Source organism: Sorghum bicolor, chromosome 10 (genome assembly GCF_000003195.3).
Source record: "Sorghum bicolor cultivar BTx623 chromosome 10, Sorghum_bicolor_NCBIv3, whole genome shotgun sequence".
NCBI lineage: Eukaryota > Viridiplantae > Streptophyta > Magnoliopsida > Poales > Poaceae > Sorghum > Sorghum bicolor.
Window position 1 is genome coordinate 53329228 of NC_012879.2, and position 23130 is coordinate 53352357.

The 23130-nt window shown below is 41.8% G+C and overlaps 2 protein-coding genes across 2 annotated transcripts; both read right to left on the reverse strand.

The window, feature by feature from the left end:
* Positions 3223-4901, reverse strand: LOC8067647 (probably inactive leucine-rich repeat receptor-like protein kinase At2g25790). Its single transcript, XM_021450392.1, is given in 4 exon segments — positions 3223-4228; positions 4379-4663; positions 4666-4756; positions 4759-4901. Coding segments are annotated over 4 exon segments (1374 nt in total). The 5' UTR covers positions 4885-4901; the 3' UTR covers positions 3223-3356.
* Positions 12698-16178, reverse strand: LOC110430780 (FT-interacting protein 1-like). The gene is made up of 2 exons (XM_021448726.1): positions 15522-16178; positions 12698-15412 (listed from the first exon to the last, which is right to left on the reverse strand). Exon 2 carries the CDS (start codon positions 15367-15369, stop codon positions 12928-12930), a length of 2442 nt encoding a protein of 813 aa, XP_021304401.1. The 5' UTR covers positions 15370-15412; positions 15522-16178; the 3' UTR covers positions 12698-12927.

The following is a 23130-nucleotide window of genomic DNA, read 5'->3' on the forward strand; positions in this document are numbered from 1 at the left end:
ATTGAAACATTTCATCGGGTGTCCCGAGTACTGACCTTGGTGAGACTCCCTGTGTCGGTCCTCAAGCTTATAGCGAAGGTCTGCTTCAGTCATCTGACGAACATCTCTTTCATCTTGTTGACTGCCCACACGCTTTCGGCCTTGGAAATCTCTATGTTCACGATCTCTAGGTAACTGGCGAGGATTTTTGAGATCTCTATCGACTTGAGTTTGCATCTCACGCTGTCCCCAGCCATCTTTCTGAAAGATTTCACGGCCCTCTTGTGCTTGCGACCCAGACTGCGACTGACCCTCTTTCTGATAAGATTCACGCCCCTTCCTCTGGTAGCCCTCACGACCGTCTCTGCGCTGGAAGCTCTCCTGCATTTCCCGATTGTCCCTGAACCGGTCAGCATCTCTACCTTCCCGCCCTTGGAAGAATCGCTTCTCCATTGAGCTCTGGACAACCTCTACAAACAACCTGGTGTCAGTAGATGATGGCTGAACTCTACGGAGAAACTTAGCCTTGGATCCAAACCTCCGGACGTCGCTCGCACACGCCGGGAAGTGCTCCGCCGTGGAATCCCAAACCCTAGCGGCGGCGACCCAGACCCATCGGGAAGAGGGGGAGCGAGATTTGGCAGGGAGGGGGTTGGACCTGTTACCAGACGGGGGGGTATAGGAGTGGGCAAACAGCTCTTCAACAGATAACCCTTTATGGGCCGGCCCATTAGCTTTTTCCTTTCCCACCTTCAAAGTCGTCGTCTTCCCCTCGAAGCCTCGTTCAGGCTTACTCTGCTTCATTGCCGAGGATAGAGAGAATTCCAAATTCTGATCAGGAACTCCAGAGTTACCAGAAAAGTGTAGGGTCTCATTGGATTGAACCATCGAACTCTCAGAAATGTCATTCTCCTCAGCATTTCTACTCTGCCAAGTAAAATTCAACGGAACAGAACCCACAACAATCGAACTAGAAACTATCGCTGCAATTGGGGGAAGATGTTGATTCTGCAGCCGCTTCTCCATGATCTCATCACAAGGCAGAGAATTTTTTGGAAGACCAAACGCAACCTTCATAATGTTGCGATGCGAGCACAGAGGTGGAAAGTGCTCCGCGCTCATCCAATCCTCCAAATCCATCTCTAACTTCCGAGGTGAAACACGAACTGAACTGGATGAACGAGACGGAGTACTCACCGCATAGACCTTGTCTCCTCCTCGCCTCTCCGATCTCCAGGTCACCTGATCCTTTTGCGGAGCCACCGCAAAAGGCGGAACCGCCAGAGTCAGCCTTCTGTTCCCCATGGCCCAAATGCAGAGGAACTTCACGGACCAAACGCTAGAGCGCGCAAGCGCGAAGAATCTCTCCTACTTTTTAGATGCTAGAGGGGGAGGGAACGACGATGATCGCCGGAGAGGGGAGAGAGGGGTGGAGCGCTCCCTAGCTATTGTTATTATCAATGGCGATTAGGTCATGTCTAATTGATGATAAGATGTTTCTAGTTTTTATGAGAATTTATATGATCTATCTTTTATTTCCAAATCAAGTCTTCTGAGGATTAACATCCTTGCTCCAGCATGAACCTTTAGAATTTATAATATTTATATTTTTCTAGTGTGACATAATTTAGTTAAAATCTAATCTTAAGATATATAAACTCTTGATACAAACTTTTTTATCTTCATAAATATGTACTTTACCTTTTAACTTTTAATCAAATTGTTACATTTTTTACATGTTAATTAGATATCCTCCTATTATTTATCTTTTATTTGAAGATTATTTTATTAAAAAGAGTTTATATCCTAGTAGTATTGTTTCCACATAAGTTGAAACTCAGCTTGCATCTTTGTTATATTATAGGATTATATTTGCGTAGTATATTTGTATATCATATATGCATAAAGTTAATAATATTGGTATGACATAATGTTTCAGTAAAATTGTCTAAACTTACTTAAAGTAATAACTTATAAAATTTATTGTTACGGGGTATTATCTTTTATAATGAAAAAGTTAGATAATTTAGATGCAATGTTAGGGTGTTATTTTAAATTATGTTTCATAATGGCCAACATGGGTAATTTAAATGCAAATTTAGAGGTTTTAAATTATGTGGGTAATTTATATATACATATCAGAGGGTTATTTTGAATTATCTTTAATAATAGCAGAGGTCGGTAATATATCTTTTATAATGGAAAAGATGGGTAATATATCTTTTATAATGGCAGAGGTGGGTAATTTACATGCAAAATTAGAGGGTTACTTTATGTATGTTTTATAATGGCAGTGGGGGGTAATTTACATGTAAAATTAGAGGGTTACTATGTATTTTTCACAATGGCAATGGTGGGTAGTTCTTTAAAATACAATAGGCCCAATGGCTAATATTTGTGATGATGACTAGACTCCACCAAATCAAAGGCTATATGTTTCTGATTATTGTGAGAATTTCAAGGATTTATCTTTTTTCCTAGCGCATCTGGTGAGAATTAACGTGGTGCCTCCGTTAGGGCCTCTAATTAGTAATAGTAAGATTTCAAGAATCTTGAGAGTAAAAGCATATCAAGTTTGACCAAAATTATCAAAAAATTCCAAAGATTTATGATATCAAATAGATATACTATGAAAATATAATTAATAAAGAATCTAATGATACTTAATTGATATCATAAATGTTATTATATTGTCATATAAGCTTAGTTAAACTTTAGATACTTTAACTCTTTAAAATTCATGGAACGACTTATAATTTAGGATGGAGGGGGTACATCATAATCATAATCGGTGGCTTGAAATATCGAAGGGGTCATAAAGAATTCTCTATTCACTAAAAGTCAAGTGTCGTGCCTAAAACCCTACTGGTTTGTTTGGCAACTACGTCAGAGAGGCATAGAAATTTGTGGTGGGAGGCCTTGTTTAGTTCCGAAATTTTTTTTTTTTTGGTTTTTGAGACTGTAGCACTTTCGTTTTTATTTCACAAACATTGTCCAATCATGGAGTAACTAGGTTTATTAGATTCATCTCGCTATTTACAGGTAAACTGTACAACTAGTTTTTATTTGCGTCTATATTTAGTGCTCCATGCATGTGCCGCAAGATTCGATGTGACAGGGAATCTTGAAAAGTTTTTGGTTTTCGGAGTGAACTAAACAAGTCCAGAGTTGATAAAGGAAATTAAGGTAGGAAAGTAACTTTTAGTCGATCCCTTGTTTGGGTTGTGAAGGGAAATAAGAAAGTGAATTGAAGAGGGAATTCACATCCCCTGTTTGATGTGTGGGTTGAAGGGAAAATTAAAAAGACAAATTACGATAGATGATGAGCATCTTTTTTTTTTATTAAGGACACAATTTCCACCCAATCCTCGATGTTTTCACGGGATGAAACCAGAGAACATGTTGTTCCTTATCTCAATCCGTATGATGTTGATGGATATCTCGGCTGGCAGAGTGCCAGTGAATCTGTTGTCCTGGATCATCAGCCTCTGCAGCTTGGGGAGCGACCATATTTTCGCTGGGAAGTCACCTGAGAAAAGGTTGTCACAGAGCATCAGGTTGTTCAGCAGTATGCAGTCGGCTAGGTTCGCAGGGAGCTCGCCTGAGAAGCTGTTGTTAAAAGCGTAAATGCCATAGAGCTTCCCATTAGCACAGAGTGTCTTCGGCAACGGGCCGGAGAGGTTGTTATTGGACACAACGAGGTAGGCCAGCGGCGAGTGCTTACCAAGCTCTGGTGGGAGCTCGCCTGAGAGCTGGTTTGTGTGGAGAGACAACAGCTCCAGGTTGTTGAGATTCCCAAAGACTGCAGGTATCTGCCCGGTCAACTGATTCCTTGACACATCAAGCTCAATCAAATTCATCGCTGTGACGTTACGTGGGAGCTCACCAGAGAGGGCATTGTCGTCCAAGTAGATGTACTGGAGTTTCCGGTGCTGCCACACCCACGCCGGGATTGGACCGGTGAGGTTGTTTGACGCCAGGTCGAGCAGCGTGAGCTCCGTGAGGCCGGCGAACGCCTCCGGAATCTCCCCGGTCAACGGATTCATTCCCACACAAAGCTCAATCAAATTCACCGCTGTGACGTTACGTGGGAGCTCACCGGAGAGGGCGTTCTCGAACAAGTAGATGTACTGGAGTTTCCGGTGCTGCCACACCCACGCTGGGATTGGACCGGTGAGGTTGTTTGACGCCATGTCGAGCAGCGTGAGCTCCGTGAGGCCGGCGAACGCCTCCGGAATCTCCCCGGTGAGGTTCATTCTCCCCATCCAGAGAAAGGTGAGCTTAGTCAACTTGGCAAACTCTAGCGGCACGGGCGCTTGTGAAAACGCGTTGTCGGCCAACGTGAGAAACTCAAGCCCGGCGAGCCTGCTTATCTCAGCCGCCGGGTACGAGCCGGTGAAATTGTTGGTGTCGAGAAGTAGGGATTTGAGCGTCGGGAGCCGTGCCACCGCTGCTGGCACCTCGCCGCTGAAGCTGTTGGTGGAGAGGTTGAGGTGCTCCATCACCGGTGACAAGGCGTCGATATCGATCGGTAGCCTTCCAGTGAAGCCGTTGTTGGAGATGTCAAGGAAGCGGAGCTTCTTGCAGGCGCAGAGTGAGGCGGTGGGGAAGGCGCCGGTGAGGTTGTTGTCGGAGAGGTCGAGACGGTTCAGGTTATTGAGCTCGCACACGGACGCCGGGAGGTTGCGCACTTGACGCCTTTCCAGCTGCAGTGGTCGGTCGCGATGGCTGGGTTCCACGAACACGAAGCCAGCTGAGGAGGATTGCTCCAATCGTGTCCTTGATCGCGAGCAGCTTTTCGAGGTCGCCGGTGATGGCAGGTTCGGAGCCGCACTTGCAACTGAGGGCGAGGAACAAGACGATGACGAGGAGGAGCGTGAGCCAGCAGGTGTTCGATCGGGCCATTATTTTCGGGCTGTTAGCTTCGGCTGCTGGGACTGCTGGGTGAGTCAAGTGGATGAGTGGAGCGTACGTGACTGATATACCATCGCGTTCAGTGGCGGAGCCAGAAATCATGCATAAGGGGGCCAATCAAAAAAATTAATTTGTCAAAACTGAGCACAACTGGTGACCGTCTAGCTCAATTCATCAACTTGACACATGTGCTCGTATTTTCTATATGTATAGGATCAAATGTGTTATTCTTTCGGTGGTATACGATAAACCCTTAACAGAAGATGTTTAAGATGATTTTGTAAACCTTAAGATATGCGTCTCAAATTTTTCTAACGTGTTTCATAGTATTATCTACTTATGTTTTATACTTCCTCCATCCTAAATTATAAATCATTCTAAAAATCTTAGAGAGTTAAAGTATCCCAAGTTTGATCAAAACTATAAAAAGAATTGTAAAGATTTATGTCATCAAATAGATATACTGTAAAAATATAATTAATAATAAATATCATTATCTTATTATATAATTTGGTAAAATTTAGGATGATTTGAGTCTCAATTTTTTTTGAAATTACTTATAATTTAGAATGGAGGGAGTACAATTCTATTATCTTAAGAATATTAATAAGTATATATGACAAAAAACTGTAATACTTCTCTCTTAACATAAATAAAAATCTTAAATTTATACTAGTAAAAAAATTGTTGACACATGTTAGGGGGGGGCCATGGCCCCTGCCAGCCCCCCCTTGGCTCCGCCACTGATCGCGTTCGCGTCGTCGATATCGTGTGATCGGGTCTATAAGTCAACAAATTAAGTCAAGTTTTTCGGCGGTTATTACAATGGGCTCTATTACAAGTCAAGTCAAGGGAGCATAAAGTAAAAAAAAAATTAATAGTGCTTTGCATTTTTTAGTTAATTTATTTTCTCGGTAGCAAATACTCTCTATGTCCTCGAGAATCTGTAAGTTAAACCAACTTTACAGAAAAGATTATGAATATCTAAGATATACAATAAGTATTTTATAAAAATATATATTCTATGATAAATCTAATAATAATGATTTAATACTATAAATCTTAGCGTTTTTTTCTAGAAACTCGGACCTTGTTTAGTTCGTAAATTTTTTTAGCTTTGACTACTATAGCACTTTCGTTGTATTTGGCAATTATTGTCTAATCATAGACTAACTAGACTCAAAAGATTCATCTCGTAAATTACAGCGAAACTGTATAATTATTTATTTATATTTATATTTAATACTCCATACATACATCAAAGATTCAATGTGATGGAAAATCTTAAAAAATTTTGAGAACTAAACCAGGCCCTGTCAAAATTTTAAAAAATGACTAAAGACAATTGTAGAAATCGAAGCTTTCACGGACATAGGGGGCACGTTTGTTCATAACTACGGTATCAAAACTTTTACACCAGTGCCATCACAACATTACTCAAAAGCACCTCAAAATTAAAAAATTAAACAGTTTTGGCAACTGAGGTGCTAAAATTAGACAAAGATAAAAGTTGAGAGACAAAAATCAACTTTATCAAGTACCTTTTTAGGTATTTAAGAAAAATTTCATATTTAAATTTACTTATTGATAAATATACCCTTCATCCACAACAGAATGCAATTCTCGCTTTTCATAAAATCAAAATGTTTCAACTTTGAATAAATTTATATAAAAATATACTAACATTTATGATATAAAATAAGTATCATCAGATTAGTTATAGAATATATTTTCATAAAAAATTCATTTAGAGACATAAATGCTGATGTTATTTACTATAAGTTTGGTTAAACTGGAGCCATTTTGACTAACATGGTTCCTATAATTGCATTCTTTTATGGACGTAGAGTATTTATATGTATTAAAATAGTTATCTACGCTTTATTGGATTTGTATCAAAAAAGAAGTTTTAAAATTATCATAGTTTAAATTTGCTACCAAATTTTTGTAAAACAAATAATCAATCTTATTTGAGATCTACAACTTCAATTTGGATTATTTCTCTATCCGAACTCGTTAGAACAATTCATAATTTGTGAATTTTGATACATGAGAACTCTAGACATAATTTTTGGAACCTAAGCAATTTGAAACAAAACAGTCGTCAACCACAATGTTGTACATCTCATAGAGATCTACAAATTTAGTTTTTGTCATTTTTTATCCGAGTTCGTTTGAATAATTTTTTAAAAATTTAGAATTTAAAATATGAGAACCTCAAATAAATTTTTCAGACCATAAATGGTTTTAAATGAAAAGGTCATCCACTATGAAGTCATATATTCCATCAAGGTCTACAAGTTTGGTTTTGGTTATTTCTCCATATGAGTTTGGTTTTGGTTGTTTCTCCATATGAGTCCGTTCAAACATTCTGAGAAATTTAAATTTCAAAAAATTAGAATTTTTAACAGAATTTTGATACCATAAATGATTTTGTCTGAAATAGTGGTCAACTACAAACATGTATATCTCACGAAGATCTACAAGTTTATTTTTGGTTAATTCTCTATTTGATCAATTAAAAAATTTGAATTCAAAATTACAAGAACTTTAAACAGGATTTTCAGACCCTAATGATTTCAAATAAAATAGTTGTTAACTATAAAGTTGTGTACTTGTCAAGATCTATAACTTGATATCATCATTTCTCCATCCGAGCTCATTCAATCAGTTTGATTCATTTGAATTTCAAAATTAGAGAATCTCAAACTTATAGATTATTTTAAATAAATTTAGATTTGTATTCAGAACAAAAACACAATATATGAAAATCCAAATAAGTATAGATAAATATTTCAATACATATAACAATAAGTAAATTTAATATATAAAATTTTCATAAATATCTATATTTTTTATCCTTCAACTTTTGTCTTTGTCTAACTTTTGCGGCTCTGCTATCAAAACTATTTGGGGTTTAAGCGTTTCTACCCCTGTTTTGAAGCAAAATGGTGACTTTGCCCTTGTTTTTTTTAACTTTATGATTTTACCCCTGTGATTTCATAACAAAGACAAACTTTCTCCCTGCATTGCAAAGTCCCTCTAACGGTGTTAACTTTTACACGAAAAGACAACTTTGCCAAGACTTTTTATCCCTATTTTCTTTTGATATTTGTGTTTTTACTCCTATTTTCATGTCAGCAATTTGGCAATTTTGATATAGAATTATACAATTCAATAAGTGCAGAAATATTTTTCAAAATGTGCCAATCAATAGCTCCAACCGTTTTTTTATTTTTATTTTTTCCACAATAAACAATAAACTATATCACATCACGTGGCTACTCTGCCCCTACGTTGTACCAGACGCACGCCCACCACAGACCATGGTCCATACCCCACCTGCGTCCGTGGTTTTTTTCCGCAAAAGTTTTCCACGTAAAAATTTATGTCTCGTGTTCGATCTATTATTAAATTATTTTCTAACACAATCGTCCTTGATCGCGAGCAGCTTTTCGAGGTTGCCGGTGACGGCAGGTTCGGAGCCGCACTTGCAACTGAGGGCGAGGAACAAGACGATGACGAGGAGGAGGGTGAGCCAGCAGCTGTTCGATCGCGCCATTATTTTCGGGCTGTTAGCTTCTGCTGCTGTTCGCGTCGTCGATATCGTGTGATCGGGTCTATGAGTCAACGAATTAAGGATCTACGTGTACGGACGCAGTTTTTTTTTTTTTTTTTTTTTTGCCCTTAAGGGCATATGCCCTCACTCTCCCACCCATTGGATTCGCTTTGAGAAGTGTGCAAACACACATCTCAAAGCAGTTTCGTATTGAGATGTGTGTTTGCATACTTCTTAAAGTGAATTCAATGGTAGAAGAGTGAGGGCACATGCCCTCAATAGTAAAGAAAACTTTACCGCGTACTGATAGCATGTTCACACATGACATTGGAAATTATTGAATTGTAGGGACCTTTTGAAATATTGAATTGAAAGGACCATGATGAAAGGTCTCTTTCGGCGGTTATTACAACGTGCCTTTACAAGTCAAGTCAAGGGAGCATAAAGTAAAGAGGAGTTAGTAGTGCTTGCATTTTTTAGTTAATTTATTTTCTCGGTAGCAAATACTCTCTCTGTCGAAGTCGTAGAGAATCGGTAAGTTTAACCAACTTATACAAAAGAGTATTAATATCTATGGCATAAAATAAGTATCTTATAAAAAAATATTCTATGATACTAATTTGATAATATAAATTTTAGCATTTTTTTAAGGAACTCAGACCTTGTTTAGTTTGTAAAAATTTTTGTCTTTGGCTAGCATTTTCGTTTGTATTTGATAATTATTGTCTAATCATTGACTAACTATTAAAAAATTCGTCTCGCAAATTACAGACAAACTGTATCATTTTCGGGGCTGTTAGCTTCGGCTGCTGGGGACAGCTGGGTGAGTCAAGTGGATGAGTGGAGCGTGCGTGACTGATATACCATCGCGTTCGCGTCGTCGATATCGTGTGATCAGATCTATAAGTCAACGAATTAAGTCAAGTCAAGTATTTCGGGGGTTATTACAATGGGCCCTATATTACAAGTCAAGTCAAGGGATCATAAAGTAAAAAGGAATTAATAGTGCTTTGCATTTTTTTAGTTAATTTATTTTCTCGGTAGCAAATATTGTGCCAAAATATCTATTAATTCATTTTTACTCCGCCGAAATATCTATTCCGCGTCTCGGTAGCAATATCTATTTATTACGAGTCAAGCCAACGAAGACAAACTTTTAGTTCTGATTTTTTTTTGTTTTAAGTACTATAGCACTTTCGTTTTTATTTAGCAATTATTGCCTAATTATGGACTAACTAGGCTCAAAAGATTCATCTCATAATTTACAGATAAACTGGGCAATTATTTTTATTTTTGTCTATATTTAATGCTTTATGTATGTGCCGCAAAATTTGATGTGATAAGAAATCTTAAAAAGTTTTTGGTTTTTTGGGTTACCTAAACGAGGCCTAATTTAGACGAAAAGACAACTTTGCCAAGACTTTTTATCCCTATTTTCTTTTGATATTTGTGTTTTTACTCCTATTTTCATATCAGCAATTTGGCAATTTTGATATAGAAATATACAATTCAATCAGTGCAGGAATATATTTTAGAATGTGCCAATCAATAGCTCCAACCGTTTTTTTATTTTTATTTTTTCCACAAGGAACAATAAACTATATATCACATCACGTGGCTGCTCTACCCGTATGTTGTACCAGACGCACGCCCACCACCACAGACCATGGTCCATACCCCACCTGCACGTCACGGCATCGAAGCCAATGGGCAGGGGTGGTGGCTCCGAGCCTCCGAGGGCCAGATGTCAGACACAGGAACGCCAAGGTCTCGCCAAAGCAAACAGCAGGCCGCCAGAACGTCGGAGTCGAGTGCATCCATGGGGGCCTCCTGATGCCCCTCGGCCGGCCACCGAGGCCGCACGGGCCTGCGCTTGGGCCGTCGCCGTGGATGCAAGTGGAGGCGTGCTTGGGCCACCGTTGAGGCCGGGTCGCATAGGGAAAGGCTCGGAGTGCTGTCACCTCTCATCGGGGTGGCTCCGCCTCCCTACATCGGGCCGCGGTAGGGCCTAGCCAGTTGCCGTCCGTGTGTCTGATGATATTTTTTAACGTCACTAACTAATAAGTTTAAGTCCTTAGCAATGGCTCCAGAAGTGTTAGTGTTATTTTAATATGATTCAGAATATATATATAAAGAGTTCTACAAGCGCACAAATAATATATCATTGTAGCAAAATATTTCAGGTATTTTTATTTATATTTTTATCTCAAGAAAGGGCTAAGGCCTTGTTTAGTTTCGAAAAATTTTAAGAAATCAACATTGTAGTACTTTTGCTCGTATTTTACAAATATTGTCCAATTATGGACTAACTAGGCTCAAAAGATTTGTCTCGTCAATTCCAATCGAACTGTGCAATTAGTTTTTATTTTCGTCTATATTTAATACTTCATGCATGCGTCTAAAGATTCGATGTGACAGGGAATGTGAAACATTTTTGTAAAATTTTCTGGGAACTAAACAAGGCCTAACAAAGGGAATATATTGATAACTTCATACTTATGATGGAGAAATAGACCACAATCAATCTTCTACACACAACATAGGTAAATCAATAAATATGATATATATGTATAATAAATGAACAGTGAACACTTAGAGTATTAATTATGATAGTATTAGTAAGACTAAGTAGATACAATAGAGAAACTAATTCCTAAGTCATTCTTAATTACAAGTCAAAGCATACATTGATTGTACAATTATATTTAATAATCATGGCTAAGGTTAACTTCATTTTTAAGCATAAGAGACACTAAGAAAAATTAAGAACATAGCTTGTTTTCCTTCGCAACTAGGTCCTACTTGACCTATATTTGGGGAGCAGACTAGGACTCAACAAGATTGTCACACTCGTGATCTACTACATGGCGTAGAATATAGGGTGCATCTGTAGGTAAACAACGTATAAGCATCACACTTACACAATATCGAGCGCTCACCCCATACGTACACAAGAATGAGCGATTTGCGATCATATGCACAAACATATTGATAGTTCTAGATATACTAAGCATAGAATCAATAAGAACAATGTCATAGTAAATGTAGCAAACATATGAACATGAGAGGATACAAAATGGCTTTATCAAGCCAAGCACTTGACAAGATTAGGAATCCAAGCAAGGAGCTTGCCTCTCTCTAGATCTAACTTAGGTAGCTATACCTATGAATATTTGTGGAGCTCTCAGGTTCTTCTTCTTCTTGATCTCTCTTGATAATGGAATGAGGAGGATTGCCTCAGGAGGGGGGTATGGGGGCTTATATAAGGGGGAACTAGGAGCCCTGTGGGGGCCATAAATCCATAACAACGTCAAATCTGAGCCCTCCAATCGAACCAACTTTGAGCAACGACGTAGATTGGACCTCAATGACGGTGAAAGAACCAATCATAGAGGTAGAGGTTGACTATGGGCCAGGGGAGGCTGGCCCCACCCAATAGCCATACGGGTTGGACCGCAGTGGTTCCCCTTTTTTGGAGTGTTGTGGAGTCTTCCTAAGTCGGTTTCATCGTAGATAAACATGATTTGATCTGATGATTGGATCCACCTTGCTCATTTTCTGAATAAACCATGCTGGAGACATGGATTCAATGAAACTTGTGGAATTTATCAGTTAAACGCCCAAATCTATGTTGGTGATCATATTCAAGCATTTATACAAGTTATATTGATGGTTTATGATGAGTGTTAACTACCATCGATAGTGCTTGTGAGGTGCAGCTAGAGACTACTGCTGGGGTCACGAGGGGGAGGGGAGGATGGGGAGGCGTCGGGATCCACCGCCTGGAGGGGCACCGCCTAAAGGACGCTGGCAACCAAACCCTGGACTCCATCGCGTGCTCGAGCGGAAAGGCCAAGCACGTGAGCCTAGAAGGAAACATTGTGACAGTGGTGATTTTTCTTTTTTCTTTTTTTTTTCATTTAATTCACCTAAGCTTCACGGTGTTACAAAGTAGGGGCAAATGGCCACTTCATTTCAAAATAAGAAAGGCAAAATTATAAAGTTAAAATAATAAAGGTAAAATCGCTATTGGAGTCTTAAGCAGGGACAGAAACACCAAATTCTCAAACTATTTAAGTGCGACCTCTGAGGTAGTTTTGAGATGCCAAAATTATTATTTTTATATAGTTGAGGTTCCAAAGTTTAATGGTTTTGTAGTTGAGGTTTGAAACTAGGCAAAGGCAATAGTTCATGTGTGAAAAAATAGACTTAATCTCCCCTGCAAACTCTGTGCGAAACCCTTAAGGTTCAAAAAATGCGCTTCTCCATTCATATTTCATCCTTATTCTCGAGATATAGTTACACTGGAACTTTATCAAATCTCAAGACACCCAAAAAGCAGCTTTCACACTCAATGCAAAGATAATAAAATAATAAAGCGGAAAACGAATCAAACATTCTCAACCGAAGAACAGAGCGTTTTCTGAATCTGTAGCATTCTCGGGTGACCAGACGATGCATAATGCATTCATGCTTCAGAGCATGCTGTCGGCGCGCGACGGCAGTCGGCGGAAGAAGTTGCTGGGCACGGAGGGCAGCCTGCTCCGGAACCTGGGGTGGCGCAGCACGTAGAGCCCCGCGACGAGCGCGACGATGCGGAACGGCGTGACGTAGAGCACCACCGCCGCGAGGAGGCAGAAGATGACGAAGAGGCACGTCGCCCTCGGGTCCCGCCAGCTGAGCAGCGACTGCAGTCGCTCCCCCTGCGTGGCCATGTCGCCGACCACCGTCTGTATCCTCCCGGCGACGCTCCGCAGGCGGTCGTACCGCATGTACACCACGTCCTGCGGCCGCGACGTCGGGAACGTGTCGAACTCCTCGTCCAGCTCGTCCGGGTGCACCGCCTCCGCCCACGACATCTTGGTGTCCATGTGCGGCGGGTGGCGCGGCCGGCGGCGGTAGTTCCACAGCCCGATGAGGAACATGTAGAGGAAGACGGTGGGGAGGATCAGCTCCGGGTACCACACCAGGATGAGCAGCAGCACGTGCACCAGCGCCGTCGTCGCCACGTTCTTCCAGTGGCACACGTCGCCGAACCACCGCGCGCCGGCGGCGAAGCCCGAGAAGAGCGACACGGCGCGGAAGAAGTTGGCCTTGCTCCGCCGCATGCTCCACATGTGCGACTCCACGTCCAGCATGTACTCCACCACTTCCCTGTGCAGCGGCGGCTCCGCGCGCCCCAGCCTCGCCGCCACGATGCCCATGGCCTGGTACCGGAGCGCGTCCAGCTGCGTCACCGTGAACGGGTGCAGGTAGTGCATCCTGGGGAGCAGCGGCTGCGTGTACAGGTGCACCATGTTGACGAGCGACAGGCAGGTGAAGCGCACGGCGAGCCGGAGCTCCCCCATCTTCTTCACGCCCGACCGCTGCAGCGCGATCAGCGGGTACGCGTGCGTGTACACGCGGTCGGTCTCCAGCGTCGACAGCCGGATGCGGATCTTGCCGATGCGGGCGTCCCTCGCCGCCGCCGGCTGGCCGTTGTTGCCGCCGTTGTTGACGCCGAGGTGGCAGTTGTCGAAGACGGCGATGGTGATGACGGTGCAGGGGTCGAACACCTCCCAGGTGTACTGCTCGTTCCAGGTGGGGGCGAAGGTGCCGATCATGGTGCGCGTGCGCACCCACTTCTGGCCGTACTTGGCGACGCAGTACGCGTCGGTGGTGCCGCGTCCGTCGCGGGTCTTCATGGGCTGCAGCCCGGCGGCGCCGAGGATGCCGACCTCGAGCACGCCGACGGGCGGCTTCCACAGCTGCCGCGCCGTGGGGCGGGTGTCGCTGATGTACATGGTGGACTCGTCCATGACGTGGTAGGCGCCCTCGAGGCAGGCGCGCACGTGGACGCGGCTGGCGAACCGGAGCTCCCGCCGCGTCTCGCCCTCGATGGCGGCGCCCACGCCGAACTTCTCGAGGTCGAACCACCGGGACTGCACGAAGGGCCGGTGGTCCAGCCGCTTCTCGAAGAGCGTGAGCGGCAGCACGACGCGGCCCAGCAGGTCGTCCTTGCGCGGGGACACCCGGTCCTCCACCGTCAGCACCAGCTGCTCCTCGAACGGCTCGGCGACGACGAAGACGAGGTCCTCGTTCCACCGCGGGTTCAGCGTGGGCGCCGGCGACACCGACGTCTTGAGGATCTGGTTGCCCACCTGCGCCTTCAGGAACACCTCCGGCGCGCGGCCGCGCTCCTGCGGCTGCACGTCCTGCGCCTCGATGACATTGACGCGGAGGTACCAGAGCTTGGGCGACACATAGGCCTTGGACCGCACGCTGGCGACGCCCTCGCCGCGCACCACCGCGGCGTCCGAGTGCCACGCCTCCGGGAACGCCTCGTCGGCCTGCGTCCCGATCCAGACGGCAAGCATGAGCTCCCCGCGCACCTTTCCCCCCTCGCCGCGCCGCTCCTCGAGGCGGTACCACTGCGGCGCCAGCGGGCTGTCGGGCGGCACCCGCGTGGGCACCTCGGCGAGGTCGAAGGTGACCTTACCGACGTAGTCGTCGCGGGCAAGCATCTCGCGGTCCTTGAGGAAGACCTCGAGGACGTTGGACTGGACGCGGGACTTGGAGAAGGCGAACACCTGGTCCCACTCCGGGTTGGCGCGGCGGTCGAAGTGCCGCGTCTTGCCCTTGTAGTTGCCGAGGCGGACCTCGACGTAGGGGTCCATGGCCGCGCCGGTGATGGGGTTGGGAGGAAGGTCCTTGGCCTTGACGACGCGCACGTAGAGGAAGAACATCTGCTCCACGAGGTCGTACGTGCTCGACGGCTTGTCCACGCCCAGCCAGCCGGCGAGCCCGCCGCCGCCGCCGCCAGAGGGGCGCGCCGGACCCGCCGCGCCCTTGGGCCATTGCTCGCCCAGCAGTGGGTTGGTGTCCTTGAGCTGGAAGTCCTCGTGGTGCGGATCACCGCGGTGCCCAGCTTGGGCCATTGCGAGCCCCGACTTTGCACTGACGTACGTGCGTGCTCCGAACCTATCTCCATTGCCGCCCGGGTAATAAAAAAAAAACATAACAAATCGGTCAGAAAAACTCCATGAACAAACTCCATAGATTTCGTTACTGATAGATTTTTCGCACTTACTGTTCAAGCGTGTGAAGTTGAGAAGCTGGTTTGTAGCACTATGGCTCGGTAACAATGGCGCGCGAGGCACTTATATGATATCTAGAATCCTGCAACTAATGCAACAAGCTGCTTCATCTGCAAACGGCATGTGTTAAGTTGTCATGCAGAAGCAGAAGAGCAGAGGCTTTGATGTCATGCAGGGGGGGCTAGCAGCAGCAGCAGCAGCAGCAGCAGCAGCGAGCAGAGCAACTTTTTGGGGGGGCAGGCAAGCGTCTGGCCAATGGCCGTGACGGCCCTGCTGCGGCTGCAGGAGGATCGTGGCAAGCCTCGCCAGGAAGCAAAGCGGCCGCCGCGGCCACGTCGGCGGTGAACCCGGCGACAAGGAAGGTATACGAGCGGCGTCGACAGAAATCCAATGGTCTACCAAGCTGAGCTAGCTGAGCTAAACCCTGCAGCGCGCCTGCGGCTTTCTTGAGAGAGCGTGGGGGGTATGGTATGAAGCTTCAGCTGAAGTGGTGAACCTGAACGGAGTTCTTTCAGAGGAAGGTGTCCGATGGCAACCTTTCTTGGGTTCTTTCTTTCAGGCTGAGCAGAGCAGCCACTGGCAAATGAAAGGAGGAGGAAGAGGGGGTGATCGAAAGCACGATGGATCATGTGTGGAAAGGCGATTGATTGAGCGACGGTGTCAGTGGTAAGTAAAATCGAAAAGCTGGCGATCGATCGGTTGCGGGGGGAATCGATTCTTTGGATCGCCGAGTGGGCTTTGTTTATGCGCGCTTGAATTGGCGTGCTCTCATCTCATCCTCTGATTAGGGGGCAAAGAACCTTGCACAGTTCACGGACAAGGACCCATCTGCTTGCCAAGGTAACTTCCGGCTTGCTTGCTGCTGCAGTGCTGCTTACTCTTCTGTAAGCAACAAAATGATCGAGGAAAGAAATGTTCAAAAAGATGTCTTTCTTTCCTTTTCCCTTTTTTTTTAAACAAAAGTCATGCTTTTTTGCGCTCGCGCTCAGACACACAAGTAGAAAAGAACACACAGGGAGCCATTGAGCTTATTGTTTATGCAAAATCTTGTTTTAAGAAACTCATAACATAAGTACTGCCTATATTAGTAAACTAACTGGCGAACTAATAATAAATCGATTGGTTGGGTTCCTTGTGGTAGAACCTGTCCACTCAGATTCAAATTCCCGACTTGACATAGGAGGCTCGCATTTTTCCTTGATTTATTTCAGGATTTAACGGCGCGACAGCAAGACACCTGTGGTGACTTCGTCAATCTCAAGATTTGCTGGTCCAACTCGGTTTTTAAGAGGTACTCATAAGGTAGGGTGTGCGTGCATACATTCATAGAGATGAGTATACGCTCATGTATATGACTTCTGCGTCTGTAACTGGGTCTTGCAAAAAAAATTAAACTAACTGATTTTTTATAAAATAGTAAACTAACCGGTTCTTTTTACAAAATAGTAAACTAACTAGTACTCCGTTTCAAATTATAAGATGTTTCGTATTTTCTAAACACATAACTATATTTTCACGATAAATTTTATTATATGTTCGTCACGTGACATATCTTAATACTTTAATCTATAATCTCTAGAGTTTGGTTATTCTCATCCCTATCTAAGAAAGGAGGAAATAACAATTTAGAACACGTGCATGTTTTGAATACACATAGTATGACCTATGCCAGATAGGATACGATTGGATGTTGATATCATAAATAAGCGATTTTGAATATTTAAATACGGATACGATATGGGTGTTGAATATCCGAACTCGGATACAGATTTAAACTCCTCTAAACAGACTCGGTATCAAATACAGCAGAAAATATCCGTATCCGTACTGTTTTCATCCCTAGTATCATTGTTATTCAGATTGAATAAAGGAAACCTGTACATATATAGGATTCATCTTGCAACAGAGGTTGAGCTGCATTTCGAACTAACTTCTAGTTACAACGAAGTAACAGTAACTGAAGTTGTGGGTTAATCATGTTACTGGTTTTTCCCCCTTTCAATCTTCACCCACGCAGGGGTCGCCTATGTCTTGACCAGAGGAAGTACTACGGAGAATTTCTGGGTTACTTACACCGTAATTGCTACAGCACACATGGCATGTAGTAGTAGTGTAGTGTATAAGCTTAGCAAGGAAGCAGACGGAAGTTACCTTTATTCCCTGCTGAGGAGGCAGCTCAAATGTGTCAAAAAGCAAACCGAGAATATATTCCCATATCATCTCGCCACCACTGAGCTCGAATGTGTTCACTCCAGACTTCAGACCCTGCTATTCCCTTTTTTTTTAGCAATGCTATTTCAGGTTCTCGATGGCAAACCAGGGGCCTAAGTATGCCTGATTAAGCGGATGATCCAATGGTTGCATCATCGTTATGCGATGAATTCACATGTATTCACCACCAAAGCATGAATAAGGCCCAGGTTTCGTTGAGACACAAATGGGCCTGCTAGTGTCATAGCCATTGGAAAATACTGTGCAACAGAATAAGCCCAATAAAGATGCTGATCTGAGACTGGCCGACTGGGCTTCTCATTCAGGCAGGCCAGTTATTTTGATTTTATCTTTTATTTTTTAGTTATATATTATTTTTCACTCAGATTAGCAATAATTACTAGAATCGTGTCTGTATGCTGCAACAGGGAAAAAATAATAACACAATAACTCAGGTTTAAACACACTTGTTGTACTATTATAGAAAAGAATACTTTGAGCGAGATGTTTGCAGCATTCCATTCAGGGCCGTGCTGGCAAAAATTAAGGCCTTGTTCTAAACTCTAAAGTAAGCTCAATTCATCTAGAAAAAATAGAACAATAATCATATACAGTATTATATATATAGCACTAATTTATAGCACTGAGTAATTAAAAATTATAATATTTTATATTTTGTGCTAACTTTTCTGTGTAGAGTTCATGATAAATTACCAAAATCATTAAAGAAATCATCTTCAATTTCAAACATCCATTTAGAATTTGGAGTTATCTTCGTCTCATTAGCTAATTCAACTATAGATTGAGATGAATTAGGTAAAGGTTTATTTTCAGCTAACTGAGATTCTTCTTCTAACAACTATTCTTTTTCTTCAAGGAGATCATTTAAAATATTAGTAAGAATAATTTTAGCATGATCAACAGTAATATACATAAATGCTTCTCCCGAGGCTAAATTAAGATATTCTTAATTTTTATCATTCAGACCTAAAAAGAAATGTTGTAAAAGCATGAGTTCTGGTAAAGCAAGATTAAGTCTAGAGTTTACAAAACTATCAAAACGATCCCAAGCTATCAAAACGATCCCAAGCCTTGCCTAGCGATTCCTTGTCTAATTGTTTGAATCCTATAATTTCAAACCAAAGTTTAGCGACCTTTTCTACTGAGAAAAATTTAATGCAAAACTCTTTTCGTAATATATCACAGTCTACTTGACTATCCTCAACATGGCGATTATACCATTTCTTAGCTTGACCCGTTAATAAAAATGGAAAAAGTTTCCATCTTAGGGTTTCATCGGTCATGCACTTAATTTTTAGATATGAACATGTCTGCTCAAAATCAGCTAAGTGGGAATAGGGGTTTTCGCTAGAATTACTAGATAAAATATGTTCTTGAACTAATTTGATTAGTCCCGGGCGTAGCTCATAGCCGGATGATGCGATAGGTTTAGAAGATTCCTTTCGCTGGAGGTACGATCCCGATGGTGCTCCATATTGATATAAAAGTTGAGATTCAATTTCCATTATGTATTATCGATATATATGTATATATATTTTATTTTTATTTTTATTTTTTATAAAAGGATAACTATAGACTAAGATAGACTATGTCAAAAATCAGCAAACCGTTTCCCGGCAACGGCGCCAGAAATGCTTGTTGGTATAAATTAACTGCACCCTAATAATGATTATAATCAGATTATCCGCAAGCGCATAGATATATACTGATCAGCAGTTCACCAAGATTAACCTAGTTTTAATATCGAACCCAAAGGAACAGTAGGTGATTTATGACTTAGCCTATAATTTCTTAATCTAAGGGGGCACAAACAATCTAGAAACTATTGATGATGAGAAAATACTAATGTACTCTGGTTCCAATAACCAGTAAACTTTGTATAGTATCGTCTTATCGGGCAAGTAACCCAAATAGGGAAAGAATCAGAGTAATCCCCTACCAGGCACCTATAAGCCTATCAATCCTACCAACGGGATGGACTACAGAGGAATCAACGTAGCTATAAAGTCACCTACGCGAAGTACCACTGTCCGGCTGATCAGGAGACATTCACAAGCAACCATAGCCCAGACACCACGTCTACGCTACAAATCACTACTCCGACCTAGGAGCTACCCAAATCGTAGTACTCAATATAATATGAGTTGCAAACCAAAGAACGAATATAAACAAGTTGATTACTTGAATCAGAAGGGTAAATACAAAAGTACCTCAGAACGCGGTTTCGTGCGAGGGAGCCGAATCCCGAAGAATACAGCTCCTGAGGAAGCTCCGACAGGCCGGGACTCCTTTGAATCTCTACTCCTCTACTCTATCTCTCCCTAATCTCTATCTTGATTGCTAGCCTAGATCTAGTGGACTTTTATCTAATGCTCTGGCTCTTCATCTCTTGATCTGGCCTTCTCCAAGGGGGTCTTGCCTTCTATTTATAGCCTGGTGGGGTGAACGCGCGCCGTTGGATCAAACCGACTTAACAAGAGGTCGAGATGGCTCATCAGAGGCGGTGGAGGAAGCTTCTAGAAGGGGAGAGCTAACCTTAACCCTAGGGGGCCAGGCGGCGCCAGGGTGGGGCCAGCCGACCCCACCTGGTGGTGTCTGCCGGTCCCCTTGCTCCGAGAGTCTTCTGGAGTCTTCCTAATCCCTCCGGTGTCCTCCTTCCGTCGCGGATAAGTTTCATGGTTAATTGGCACTTAAATCCCTCTTTTCAGCACTTTCTAAAATAATCCCTAGAAAACACAGAATATACGCAACTCGTGGAAATTGTCAGTGATAACCCTATTCTAGTGGATATTCATTTCTGGTGGAGGAATAAATGCTAATAAATTTTATAAGTTAACAAGTGTCAACACTATCCTATACTCTTATAAAGCAAAATTCCACTACCACATTTCTCTGTGATTTTGTGAGGCCACATCATCATAAGGGCCCCATCAATCGTTAAGCCACATCATCTCAACCACCTCCCTCATGTCTTCCAAGCACAACTGAAGTATTCACTCTATTCATGATATACAACTCTGCAAAGTTGCCTCTTTCCTATCCCACACAATTAAGATTCATTATGTGCAAGAAAGTTTCTCTTCCAATTTTCAACCCTATATTCCACTTCCATAACTATATCTAGACCCTTCACCTACATCTGCCGTTTCACCATTCTAATGAATGAGGATGCCTATATATATACCAACAATTTTCTCTTCCCCCATCGAAGAGGACTCTTCTTATCTCCTCACAAAACACATGGACCATTACCAACCAATAAATAGATTCTTCTTTGGTGCAAGCATACAAGGTAATACTTTATTTTCTAAGCATGTACTGTTATCTTATCTATTTTCTATGATTTTATTTCCTTATGCATGTCTATATTCTCATCTAACAATAATGGTAACACTTGCATGCTTATAGGAACCATAACATCCTTTGCATCTCCTCAGTTCTCCAAAGGAAATATATATGATCATCAAGTTGCCATGGTTCACTACATCAAAAATGGATATCAAATCTCTAAGACATTTTATCGAAGAGGGCTCTTCTATTTTAAAGATTTCTCTTCCATTGACATTAAATTCCTTCCAACAAATACAACATTTGCATGTACTATACAACTTTTTTTTCCTTCCTCTCAACCTACATGTAATTTGCACTACTAACATAATATGGGTAATACTTTAAAGTTCGTTTCTTTCATCCTAAAGTTTTCTAAAAATTAGTTTCCTCAAATTCCCACTTCAACGCGCGCCATTGTACTACACAACCTATGAAACATAAAAAGAGGAAAACCTTTTTGTTTGGTGGCAATACAATCCAATCTTAACTTTGAAAGAGAAATATAAAAAGGACAAGAGAGTCACTAATAAATTTTAGTGATAACACTATTCAACAAAGTTTATTAGTTACTGCTACACTCTGTTTGTACTTTTCCGTTAAATATGTTTTTTTGCACCTTGTTGTTTTTAAGATGCAAATTTGATCCCAACACTGGTTTCTCTATTTTCTAGCTTGTTGTGATTATTTACCTTTGAATATAATATCTTCATCCCATAAACTTAATTTCTTATGTGTTAAAATATATAGTTTTGTCTCAATTCTGAAATATAAATACACTAAATCATAGACAAATTACTATGAAATATAATAGGATGAAGAGACTAACCAAACAAACATTTGTGATATCAATGTTGGGAAAATATTATGGGTTGTTGCTACCATCTCTCTTAGTCCTCTATATATCTACATTTAAATAATAATTTCTATTATTTTTCAAGATTTAATTTTGCCCATTACTTTTGTATGCTTATTTCTACTTTGTGCTTGGATATTAGCCTTCTTGAGAATAAAATTTATATTGTTCTAACATTTTCTTAAGGAAACAACATTTTCACCTAAATATTAGATGCTAAACAAGTACTACTACCCATTGTTACTCAAAAAGTAGGCTGAACAACGATTTAGCTCAAGATCAGTTGTTCACGTGCATCACTTACATGCTAATTAATTGGCTTAAATGAATATTTACATAAATAATGAAAAAGATTGAGAAAATGTTCCTATATCATTGTAGATGAATTTTGTTTGATGAGAAAAGCTATTAGACAAGAGCAATTTGTTCTACTAATTATATAGGCATAGATTTTGCTCGTGATGAAAATAAGCACATATCACAAATAACCATGATGGAGTATTAGAGTTTTCTGCTTCCTCTACATATTCATGCTAGAAGACCATTGAATCTCTTTATTTCTAAATATTTACCATGTATGGATGGTAGCCCTATTGTAGTTTCTTATTTCTATTAATACATATCTAATGTCAACTTAAAAACCCTATCTATTGAAATCACATTTAGCCAGTTTGTTGTGATCAAGTGTATGATAGAATGGGAGTTGCATTTTAGTTTTAAGCATCTTAATATTGTGCTAAAGTGATTCAACTTTAGAAAATAAGAGCACAAAACATATTGTACACATCACCACTAGGGATTGAAATTGAACTCCAGTGAGGTGTATGCTCTTCCAATTAGTGACAAGATCTTTCATTGGGAAGATGTTCTCCATGCAATAACTTCTAGAAGGATATTAGATCAAATCGTAGATACATTGTTGCAATGATCCTTACATTGCCTTGGAGCTATAAGACCCATTTTGGGATAGCTCTAGGCTTCTAGCTCCAATAGTTCTTGGAGTTGGTCATTCATAGCTCTAAAAACCTTTGGGGCTATAGAGTTATGGGTATGATAAAGACATTTGATTAAGCAATTTTTGTTAGTAATTTAGATTAAATATATATTTAAACTATTTTTATTTATCGTACAGACTTATTTCCTCTAAGGATCTTGAAGTTAAAACTATGCCAAACAGAACATAATAT